The sequence below is a fragment of the Vulpes vulpes genome, chromosome 8 (genome assembly GCF_048418805.1).
Source record: "Vulpes vulpes isolate BD-2025 chromosome 8, VulVul3, whole genome shotgun sequence".
In the NCBI taxonomy this organism is placed as follows: domain Eukaryota; kingdom Metazoa; phylum Chordata; class Mammalia; order Carnivora; family Canidae; genus Vulpes; species Vulpes vulpes.
Window position 1 is genome coordinate 27,555,554 of NC_132787.1, and position 12,622 is coordinate 27,568,175.

At 41.7% G+C, this 12,622-nt stretch overlaps 1 protein-coding gene across 39 annotated transcripts in view; it reads right to left on the reverse strand.

Moving 5' to 3' along the window:
* PLEKHA5 (pleckstrin homology domain containing A5) overlaps positions 1–10,971 on the reverse strand; it is a 241,574-nt gene extending 230,603 nt beyond the window's left edge. For 23 of the 39 annotated variants that reach the window (XR_012002940.1, XR_012002942.1, XR_012002939.1 and 20 more), the window contains exons 1-3: positions 10,648–10,924; positions 10,406–10,485; positions 8,101–8,158 (exon numbers count right to left, since the gene is read on the reverse strand). Coding sequence is in view for 31 of the 39 variants with exons in the window: in XM_072765935.1 (XP_072622036.1) it covers positions 8,101–8,158; positions 10,406–10,485; positions 10,648–10,739 (230 nt within the window). In the remaining 8 variants the exon portion in view is untranslated. Of the gene's footprint in view, positions 1–8,100; positions 8,159–9,696; positions 9,907–10,405; positions 10,486–10,647 lie in introns of those variants that run through there. The other 16 variants (XM_072765917.1, XM_072765892.1, XM_072765907.1 and 13 more) reach the window with 14 other exon arrangements.
* Between the last annotated feature and the right edge of the window lie 1,651 nt (positions 10,972–12,622).

The following is a 12,622-nucleotide window of genomic DNA, read 5'->3' on the forward strand; positions in this document are numbered from 1 at the left end:
AGATCTCTATTCAGATCTGCAGTGGCACCCTATTTCCCTAAGTAACAGCCAATCAAACCAACCAATGAGACCCCCAAACATTCCAACTTGTTAACTTCTCTGATTTCAACTCCCTTCTTCCCATACTCATTCCTTATCATTCCTCTCCCAATACAACATGCCCTGCTCTATTTTTTCTTACATCATTTGCATATTATTACATACTATAAAATCTACTTATTACTAAGGCTTATTTTGATATTGTACCCCACCCCCATTCCACTCCCCAGAAAGATAGTTTTCTGGTCTATTTTGTTTAGTGACAGATCTTAGTCACTAAGGCACATTTAGGAATTCAAAATGTGTTGAAGAGAATCAGAAGGAAGAATATACCCATGAACAAGTGATTGGAAGACTTTGCCACTGGGACTAAAATAATGATCAAAACCAGGTGGTGAAACCTTGCCCTCTATTATTTGGTGGAGGGTAACTTCCTCCTGCAGTTTTTCTTCTTTCACTCAATTTCCATATCATACCAATCCCACCCCAAGTTTTTAGATATGGCAAAACTTTCACTCAGGCTATGGTCCAGTCTCAAGCCCAAGATGCTATTTATTCTTCATTTTTCAGATGATTTTGTGCTGCTTTGCTCTGATCCACTCTGGGAATTTCACCATTGAACTTTTGCAGGCAGCCTTATTTCTCATGTTTATGAGAAAGTCCTCTTCCAGGAACCCCCATATTGGTCCAAGTCCACTCAATATATCTAGTCAAAGAATGATGCATACTTCACAAAGTTTATCACAGTCTACGACTATGTACATGTGATTATTTTATTATGGTCTCTTTTACAAAATAACAGTATGCTCCTGATGTGCAAGGCCCATGTCTGTCCTTTACAAAGCCAACAGCACCTGGCATACAGTAAATACCCAATAAGTATTTGCTGAATGAGTAACTGGATGAATGAATACAGTATTTCCAGCTCAGATGTATATACATGTATAGTCTAGTCAACTAGGTACTTGAGATTAGACTTTTCAGGGAGAACAGGTTATGTTTCTTGTTTGTGAGGAAGAAACAGAAGATGATGATGTCTTTCCTTTGGAAAGACCAATTTTATTATTTATTTATTTATTTGACCAATTTAATTAATTAATCAATCAATCAATCAATTAATTAATTTAAAAGATTTTATTTCTTTACTCATGAGGTAGAGAGAGAGAGAGAGAGAGAGAGAGGGGCAGAGACACAGGCAGAGAGGGGAGAAGCAGGCTCCATGCAGGTAGCCTGACATGGGACTCAATCCTGGGTCTCCAGGATCATGCCCTGGGCTGAAGGCGGCGCTAAACCGCTGAGCCACCGGGGCTGGCCGGGAAAGACCAATTTTAGCTACCTAAAATGCTTTGTCCTCTCAACCACCTCAAAGACCAACTCATGATTAACGCTTCCATCTAGAGCTTCCCCACACCACCAACTCCCTTATGCTGGTCAAGGGTACCAGTCATTGTTATAGCCACTCAGACACAAAGGCTTTGAAAAGCTTTTGACCTCTTTCTCTGTCAACCTCCTAGCTCAGCAAGACTCCTAAAGCTTGTCAACCTCTCTTTAATATCTTTGATCAATGACCTCCTTCCTTTCCATTCCTGCTACTAGCAACTTGGTACAAGCAACGAACTCTCAGATTATTATAGCAAGAGATCCAGAACTAGTCTCCTTGATTCCAGGTTTCCCCCTTTCTAACTCACCCTGCCTTATTAAAATCTCTCTCTTAAAAGTTTCACTTTGCACTATTACTGCTATACCAAAATGTATCTGCCATGGCAAACTAGAAAATAAAAATCTCAGCCTGACATTCGAAAGCCAGGCACAATGCAGCTCCAAACAGTATCCTAGCATTTTCTGTGTTAACATTACTCACCAGCATGGTAGTTCTCACTAGTCATCACACATATTATACACATTCCCACCTCCATGAATTTATCCAACCAGTCATTTATATCAATACCCATCAGAATTCCAACTACATTCTCAAGTCTAGCCCAATTCCCACATCTTCCTTCAAGCCTTGCAGGACCACCCAGCTTAATTTGCCTCTTCCTCCTTGGCTTTTTCAGGATACCATCTGACAAAGTATCAAAGTATCGTATCATATCATTTCTTATTTATTTGAGAGAAAGAGAGAGAATGAGCAGGGAAAAGACTGGAGGGGGAGGGAGAAGCAGACACCCTACTGAGCTGGGAGCCTAATGTGGGGCTTGAGCCAAAGGCAGGTCCTTAATCAACTAAGCCACCCAAGTGCCCCTTAACTCCCATATACACATACACATATATACATGCTAACTTTTCACATTTAACCCCAACTTACACTTATTATAGAAAATTAAATTAAAAAGGTCACAGGAGAGGTGCATGCATTAACAAATGCTAAATCTTTTATTTTTCATATAAAGATAAAGGTGCCTCTACAGGGATGTTTACATCTGGCCAGTCTCCAGGACCTCCAACTCTCATTCCTTTTTTTTTTTATATTTTATATTCTATATTTTATATTTTTAGTATTTTTCTACTCCTCACTTTTGCTCCTTCCTAAATACATACAAGAGCTTTGAGAATAAGAAAAACTAAAGGTCTACCACCTTAAGGGGGAAAAAAATTGAGAAATGCAAAAAGTTCTCAAAATGCAACAACCTGAGTTGCGTGAAAGCCTCTTACACTCTGTCCCAATTAACTCCTTCAAAGACTAGAAGCCAACATCATTGTCATCAACACCACTTTTTTTAGAGACTGACTGGATGCTACACATTAAACCACAAAGAGACACTAAACAGGCCTGGTCCTGGCTGAAAAGAAAGACAGTGGGATTCCACGATAAAATTCACTAAAACTGGAAGTCCCAGCTTCCCAATCTTGAAACTAAATGCAATTCTTCATCGAAACTTTCTTAATCTGTCACAGAACACTCTACATTTCCTTTAAGAAGATACTATTTTTAAATTACGTTTGTCTCATTTTTTGTGTTCACATCTGTTTCTATTACTAGAGTACAGACTCCAGGAAGGCAGAGTCTCCCCATTGTACTGCAAAGCACCTAAAGGGTACCCATCATTTACTAAGTACTCCTGAATGGCTGTAAATGAATGACCAAATAGTAAGACCCTGTTAATACAATACTAGTCACAAGATTTTTAGGGGGTTAAACAAGTTTTTATTTGTAGGCTGGCCCACTAACCTAACCTGTTCCTATGAAATGATACCTGTAGTCCCAGGCAACCCACTTTCATTAATGCTATGCTAAAGGACCTAGTACTAAGTAAGTCCATGTTTCCCCTACCATCTCCCTCTTTTAACACACTGCCAGTTTTCTCGTGTTACAGATTCCTTAAAGGTTGAAACCATAATTCATAGTTGTGTTGTACCTAATGAATTAGTATAAACTGCTTCACACACCTAAGAATCATATATTATAGTCTGAAACTCTTATGAATATAAAAAAGAAATATAAGGTCCATGAATTGTTCTGAAGCCTTATATTGCTATATCCAATTAGAATATAGTATTAACGTACCCCAAAATTTTAAATATCAAATACGTAGTAATATATTCTAAGATGCTTGATGGCAGTTATGTTACATTCCCTATCTTTGCTCATGGTTCAAATTGTGATAATCTAGAAGAAATATTTTTTTTCCTCACTTGCAACTTTAAATGGCTACGTCAAACCAGAATTCCCTCACTGCAGGTTAGTTTGAAATTCTAAGCACACATTAGATCCAGCTATTGCAGATACTGAAATGAAACTTCATTAATCAAAAATCAAACACTGCTCTATTTGCATATCTAAGAAAAAGTTCAATTTTTAGAACTTAAAATTTTAAGTCAAGAAAAAAAGCAATATGAAAATATAACCTCACAAAATTTACATTCTACATTTATTATCCCGTGAAGACTTTTTTTGATTCCCAATACTGCTGCATAAGACAATGACCTTTAAATAATCAGAACAAAGTTTCTCACTGTTCAGAGAGCATTGTTTTAAGATTTACATGGCATTTTAAGTTAACCATCTTAAAGCTTTGAAGCACAAAGGAAGAGTCAATGACACATCCATTTTAAGCTACCATGACCCATCATTAGAGTCATTAAGCAGTATTTTCAAAGAGTAAGCAGAAAGCTTTATAACTTTCAAATATATTAAGATGATCTTCTGTACTTCATAAACTAAGTTATTTGGATATTTAAAGCTACATTTCATAAATTATAAAATTCACTGATAATTTCTGCATTCTTCCTAAAGATAAATAACATGAATTAACTGTTAAAAAGTAATATGGAAATTCAATAATCAAATTCAAACACTTTATATATGTATTTTTATACATACGGGTGATAATTTTGAAGCTGGCTAGCTTAAGGTATATAGAAAAAATATGCTCAGAAAAAAATTTATTATTATGATCATTTTATTTTTTTTATTTATTCATGATAGTCATAGAGGAGAGAGAGGCAGAGATACAGGCAGAGGGAGAAGCGGGCTCCATGCCAGGAGCCCGACGTGGGACTCGATCCCGGGACTCTGGGATCGCGCCCTGGGCCACAGGCAGGCGCCAAACCGCTGAGCCACCCACGGATCCCTATGATCATTTTAAAATATTAATTTTTTGAACAAATGTATTTAAAGTAAAATACATTCTCTGTATTATATATTCTTTTACCTAACTGTAAACTTTTACTAAAGAACTGATTTCAAAAATTATATAAAGTAAACTGATTATCCAATTCAAATCTATACAACTCTCCCCAAAACAAAACGAAACAAAACAAATCTATACAACTCTTAACTCTGATCAGATCCTTTGTTGACATTAGCACTATTAACCGTTTCCAAGCAGCTCCCCAAGGAAGGTATCTATACAACACACAAAACGCAGCAACAAAAAGAAGGCACACACAACTCTGGCATTACACATTTCACACTCATCTGTGGTTAACTATGCAAAGTTTAAAATAGTTGGCATGATAGGAAAGCTAAGTAGCTTTCCGTATTTCCCACATCATGTCTTCTTGGCCCCAGAGTTCATCATTTTGTAGACTATTACAAATTCCCAAAATATTATAAAATCCAAAGAAATTTTAAAAGGGAATTCAGAAGTTGCCATTTCCAGCCAGCCTAATTTAAAGGCAAGAAGACTGAGTTCCACAGTCTTAAGAAGGTTAAGAAACAGCGCAACTCTTCTGACGTCCCCACTCCAATCCTCTTTCTTTTCCCTTACCCCCAGAGACGCAATAGTCAACACCAAAGTACTATCCAAAAATAAATTCTTTCTGGCAATGCGCCATTTTGAACAACCACCATTTGTTCAGAAAAGAAATAATCTGAGAATTAAATGTACCTTATGAACAAAAGTGTAAACAACTCAAGTTCTTCAGGTCTTTCTTCTTGCTAAGGGAGACTCCAAGGAACACCAGATTAGGAACAGCAGGAGGGCTAACATGTCTTTTATTGACCTATCTTCCCTCTTCCCATGAGAACAAAACCCACCCTGTTCACTATATTACATCCTTTCTTATAATCTGATCAATAACCTCCTTTCTTCATCTAAGAAAGAACCAACAATGAGAAATACATCCACCAACATTAATCACTTTCCGACTTCACACTCCTATCCTTTCTTCTCTGGACACTCTAAATATAGTTTATGTTCCTGCTGTTTCTCATATTACTGTCTTTGCAGCCTATAAGTTCCAAAGGCATGTTCCTGTTGTTTTATTATGCGGTATGACAATGGAAATAATAATTCTTCTGACTACTTCCATGAAAATGAGATTCAGACATGACAATGTATGTGAAAGCACTTGGTAAAATACAAAGTTTAAGATAATAAAAGTAGTGCCCTTGTCATATGAGAATCACAAAGCATCCCTAATTGCTCATATACAATAAGCAAAAAATTTCTAGGAAATTATGGACTTTGTTAGTGATTTAACTAATCTTAAAAGAAATTAGTCTGAAACATCCAGAAAGGAAAAGTAGTAGCACCTAACATTTAGCACGTCACATATTTGTCAATGATCATTTTACTTCAAAGAAGTTTAATGAGTGACATTTCTATAACATGCTCCATTTTAGAACAAATAATTTTCATAATATAAATTATGACTACTTTCAGACAATTATTGGTTGTCTAGTAAAACCACATGATTAAAACCCAGTAGTTTAAAAATGTCTCCAGAATTAAAATAAAATTATTACAGCCTTCTTAACACTGCCTTCGTTTTCCTGAGAAACTTACTTGGGCATGACACTCAAAGAAGAATCTAATTTGTTTAAGTCAACATAAAAGAAAATCTCATCAAAATGGCTAGTGGAACAAAAGAAAATTCAGCCTAACAGCTCAGTTCTGAAATAAAACATTTTCAGCCCACACAGAATAACATTTTGTACTATCATATAAACGCTCATCTAAGAATGTACACATTCACAGGAATTAAAATATTATTGAGAATTACAGTGTTACTCCTATTTTGTAAGATTAGCTAAGCTTCATGTACAGTAAAACTATAGCAGATAAAAATAAATGAACCCTACTGAAAAAAAACTTCTTTCAGAGATATCAATACCAAATCCAAAAAAATGAAGCATCCCTTTACATGGCAATACAAATTCACGTTAATACAGGATGAAAATAGCCACCAGGAAAAGACTTGGTGACTCCGCACTTTACTTATACCTTTATTTTTTAGGTCATCTAATAATGTACAGCACAAACTCCAAATAAAAGATGTAACTGAAAGATACCCAGAGAAGAGCTACATCATAAAATACTCCATTCCTGGATCTTACTTCTGCCTTCTCTATTTCTACATCCAAATGGAAGCATTCCTAATACCTATAAATATCCCCTGACATTTTACATAAATATCATTCTGAAAAATTTTAAAACCATCCAAGTAATTATAATTTAATGGAATTATGGTGTGATCTTAAAAATAACACTTAGTAAAATACCTTACAGGGCCCGATGAAATAAAGGTGACTTTAGCTAGGTATGTTATCAATTAATAAATTATTGACATCTAAACCAAATCTTGTATTTAAGTGTTCTCTTCCAAGCCTCAGTTCCTTAAAATTAATCAGAAAATTTCAAAACAACAAAAAAAAAGCTCTTAAGTAAGTAGTTTCTAATTTAAAACAAAGATGAAAACCACCTTTATTTTCCCCTCGATGGGTAAAACAAGTTTCCTACACACTGTTGACAACAAGTATTGTATTTGTCTCCAAGTACTACCAAATGAACGTTGAGGACAGCCCCGGTGGCTCAGCGGTTTAGCGCCACCTTCAGCCCAGGGCGTGATCCTGGAGACCAGGGATCGAGTCCCACGTCAGGCTCCCTGCATGGAGCCTGCTTCTCCCTCTGTCTCTCTGCCTGTCTCTCTCTCTCTCTCTGTCTCTCATGAATAAATAAAAACAATCTTAAAAAAATAAAAATGAACATTGAATAGAAATTAGTTCAACGTTATATAGAATTAAAAATCAAGACTGGTCATCTCTTTTTTGTAAGCTCTAGTGAAAGGCTTTTATTCAATCACAAAGAACCACAAAATAGTTGTATTTTAAAGACCTAGATATATTTAAATAAACTAAGCAAATTACAATGCTCCAAAAGACATTTGTGAAATAATTAGTGTTTCTTTGTTTTTACTTTCAGCTCTGTCATTGTTCATCCAACTGTCACCTAGCTTCACGTCACTTTTTCTTCTGGACAAAATACACATGAACAGAATTCGAACAGAATTCACTTTAAAAGAAAAAAAAAAATAACGTGGTAGCATGCTAAAGACAAAATACTATAATGCTCTATCACCCAAGAATACATATAGAGAAGCACCAAAAGTATAACTGTGGGCATAAATAATCTAATTTCCAAATGAATGAGCGTCCAGGCAAATAAAATTATGAGTGTCGTCTTTCCTCTCAGAATTACAACACTACATAAAGAATAAAGTCAATATTATAGACCTTAAAAAATCATGATCATATCTAGAGATACAACTATTCAACTGATGATTAATTACAACATTCAAATTACCAAGGAAAAAAATCATAAGTAAAAAACTCACTTTATATAGTATCTTGCACCTTCAAAAGTATATGCTTCTTCCCAGCCAGTAGGCAAATCTAAAAAACATACATTTCACAGTTAGCAGTATTTCAATGGGATAGCAAAATAGGTTTCAATCCATTTTAATTACTCATTTTCATGATCAGCTATTTTCATTTATTAAGTTTCTAAAAAAAAAAAAAGTTGAACTGGTAACAAAACTCATAGTCAAACAAAATATCATTTTTGGGAAAATGGCTATTAAATTTAAAGCCACCAGAAAAGTATGAACAATATCAGAGATTATCTTACATGATCATATACTTTAACAATCAGAGTGAAAAGAACTACCCAATGGCATCCAGAAACAAACAAAAACTGCATAAAAAGCAACACCTGCTTCTTTTTAGGTATACTGTCTATTAAGACCATACCTTTCAGCTGCATAAACGAATCTATTCAGGAAGTGTGTCACTGATGAGAAAGGACTTCCTATAAGTACTTAATTAGGGAGAAAAAACTGACATTACATACTCAACCTGTATTTCTATAGACTTGACTTTTACAGACATGAAGTTTCAAGTAATAAATCTGGGAACAATGCAGGTGAATGATGTGTTACACATCATTTTATGTGTTACACATTACAGGTGGCAAGTGGCTTGAAGTTAACCATAACACCTCTCTGAAATGCAAACCAATGATGTGTGTACAAAACCACAAAGTCAAAGCTAAGTAAACCAAAAAAAAAAAAAAAAAAAAAAATCGTGACCAGGTCTTGGAAATTAATGTGAAATCATATTACGAGAATAAAATTTTCCTATAGTATGAATGTTATCAAATCTGTGGAGGTAAACAGGATACAAATTCATATTACATATCACCAAAATAAGTGTGAAATAATTCCACAAGATGATTAGGCTAAGTAATTTCAACACCGTACTGTCTTTTGTGAAATAAATTTGTCATCTATAAGGCAAGAGGCCATGAGAGTTGAAATGTATATGCAAAAACCACTGAAATAGGTGTATTGAAGTCGAAGACTGCGGTGGGGAGTTAAGAAACATGACAGTGTATTAGTCAGAAATGCCTTAAAAATGTAACCTCATCATGCTTGCTTACACCAGCTTTTCCCTTTCCTCCTCCACCTCTTTGCAAATTTGGATATTAGTCACTTCACTGAACTCCAGAATCTAATAGGGAAGGCAGGCTTGTTCGAGACCCTGGCAACTGTACGAAGACACTCGGAATCTCCGAGTTGGAGAGAAAGTGTCCCAGAGGGCATCCGCCCCTTGGACCCACACAGTTCTCCAGCCCTTCCAATCACCAGAAACAGAGAGGCAGGCCAGGGAGCGAACACATGTTCCATTTCAAAGACAAACAAGTTCCACGAATGTAAACAAAGAACGACAAAAGAAAGCCAGACCGGCCCTGAAGCCACGCTCCACCTTTTCTCCCCAGCTCAACTCCTTTTCGGTATTCGAAACGAGCCTGCAAAGGCCCCGGAGAGAGGTCTGCTTCCCCGCCGACCCCCTGCCCTGCGATCAGGGCACAAACGGCCCCACGCGCGACACCCCCAGCACCCCCCCCCCGCCTCCTGGCGGTTCTGTGCAACCTCCGAGCTGCTGCCGGGGACTTTGAATCTCGCCGTCCAGCAGCTGCAGCTGCAAGTGCCTCCTCCGGCTCCGGTGCTGCTCGGGCGGCCGCAGGGAAAGCGCCAGGCGTTGCCCGAACCAGTCAGGGTCACACAGAGGATCGCAGCACCCCCCCCCCCCCAAAGTCCTCTCCTCCTCCTCCTCCATCAGTCACCTACCCACAAGTCCCACCTAGGAGGAGGAGGAGGAGGAGGAGGAGGAGGAGGAGGAGGAGGCAGCCGCACCACTGGAGGCAGCTGTCCGGGAGCGGGGAAGAGGATGTGGAGACCATTATTCCGGCCGCCGGGTGGGTGCCAGGGTCCCGGGCTGCAAGGGCGGGAGTGGGAAAGGACTTCCCGAAGGCCGAAAGGGGTGAGGCCCGGGGGCGGCGTGTCGGGGAGCGGGGGGCATTCGGGGTGGCTGCGGGGGGGACTCGGAGCCCAGACTTCCCGGGAGAGGGGGCGCCGGGGCGGAGGGCGGGGAGGGCCGGGAGGGCGCCGTCTGCAAGGCGCGACCAGGGCCGGCGCCCGGGGAGGCGCTCGGACTCGGGACGGGTCCCGCGGCCCCCACCTGCGGCCGCCCCCGCCCGCCTCGCCCCAGGGCTGCGCGCCGGGGCAGGAGCCGGGGCAGGTCGCCGGGGGCGGCCGGGGCTCCGCCGCCTCCCCCGCGCGGGCCCGAGCTCCGCGTTACCTGCGCTCTGCCGCCGGTGTCCGGTCACCACGGCCTCGCCGGTGACGGGGTGCAGCCAGGTGGTGCTCTTCGCCTCCTCGCTGCGGGGAGGAGAGAACCGGCAGGGACGGCGCGTGAGCGGGGGCGCCGGGGGAGCCGGGGGAGCCGGCCGGGCTGCAGCGGCTCGCACCGGCTCCCTCGGCCCCGCCCGCCCGCCGGCCGCCCGCGCCCCCCGGCCCCTCGCGCCGACCCCGGCTCTTTACTTGATGAAGAAGACGCGGCCGCCCCGGGTGATCCCGTACGTCCAGGAGCGGGGCAGGGAGCAGATCCACTCCAGGTTCAGGTCCGCCGCCATGTCTGCTCCCGAGCCGCCGCCGCCGCCGCCGCCGCCTTCTCCGGCCTGCCGCCGCGGCTGCCGAGGGAGGAGGGAGCGAGCGAGACGGCGAGAGAGGAGCGAGCGAGCGAGCGAGCGGCGCGGGCGGCGCGGAGCGAGCGCGGCCGGAGCGCGCCTCCCCGGCCCGGCGCGCCCCCGCGCGCGCCCTACCCCCTCGGGCGGCGCCCGCCCCGCCGCCCCGGCTGGGTCGCGCCCGCGCCGCCGCCCCTCCGCATCCTCCGCGGCCGCCGGCCGGACGCCCCGCCGCGCGCTCGGGGGATGGGCGAGCGGCGCCGCGCCCCGCGGCCAGGCCCCGCCCCGCGCCCGCGCCCCGCGCCCCGCGCCGCGCCCGCGCTCCCCCTCCCGCCCCGCCCGCCCGCCCCGCCCGCACGCACCAAGGTTCCGGGATCGATTAAAAAAAAAAAAAAAAAAAAAAAAAAGAAAGCCTCGTCCTGCCCCCAGGGCTTTGCCCGAAGGCTCCCCAGCCCAGAGCGGGAGTCCAAGGAGCCTAATCCCCGCGCCCCAGATTGCCCTCCCTTTGCAACAATCGGGAGCACAGCCGCTGAGCTTTGTTATTTTAGAGCTATTGGGTAGCAGAGGTTTTTCAAAAACACGCGTACATACATACACATATATATATATATCGCTTTAAAATAGAAAACTGTTTTATTGAAGCACACGGAAGGCTTCCCCTGCTTGTGTCTTGCGAGCCAGATAGCAAAGGTTTCACTAGGTACCGTGGGCCCGTGAAATAGTAGAATTCAGGCTGGACAAAAACAAGTTTGCCTCTTCGTAGGCCCCTTAAATCCTAATATTTTATAAAATAAAACCTCGACTTTTCTGTCTCTCTTTTTTTTAAAAGAGATTCGGTTGTTTCCAATCTGGATTCCTACTTTCCTCCACCTCCCATGAACTACCATGGTAGCCAACTTTTTGGAGTCCTCGCCGCGATGCGTATTTTTAAATCCCCACAGCCGTATAGATGCTATGATAATTTTTGTTTGTTTGTTTGATGCTATGATAATTAATCCCCATTTTACAGATGCAAAAAATTAAGGTCACAGAAACCATAACTTGCCCAAGGTCACAGTTATAAGGGACAAAGCAGGGATTCAGACTGGCTCTAGAATTTAAAAAGTCTATTTCTATAACCACATTGCTGTACTTATTTTTAAAGTCTTGTTTCCTCTGCACCCCACCCTTTTTGTTCTTTAAACAGGCAAAGGGCAGATTGCAATGCAACTGAGATCTCCTATAACACAACCTAGGAGAACTTGCCTCTTCTCTTTGTCTCTGGTCCCCTGCCACACTTGAAATTGCTTATGCATCTTTGCAGCAAGATGACTCATTCCAACAGGATACACAGTTCAATAATAATAGTACTACTTGATATTCCTATAACACCTTTTCTGACCAGTCTTGGATGCCTCCTGAAGCTTTATCTCATTCATCTTTCCAGTACCTCAAAAAAGCAAGCCATCTCTTTCAACATTTAAGGAAACTAAGGCACAGAAAGAGTAAATGACCTTGGCCAAAGCCATATCCAGCAAGTCAGGTGGGGCCTGGATGAGAATGCAGTTTCATTGGACATTTTCTCTCATACTCTAATTCCCCAAGGCCAGTCTGTCTTTGGTGAAAAGAAGTCTGCAATTACTGCTATAATTTTCCTGTCCATCTGCATACACAGGGAAAAAAAAAACCATCACTTTAATGTTTTCTCTTTTTGGTGCCTTTGCATTCTCCTCTTTCATTTTGCTACTTATTACTTCTTGACATCTTATCTCCTGCCCAGTCTCTGGAAAAAGTGCCTTTTTTTTTTTTTTTAAGTCAATGAATAACTAGCAGGAAATGTTCCACATGACCAT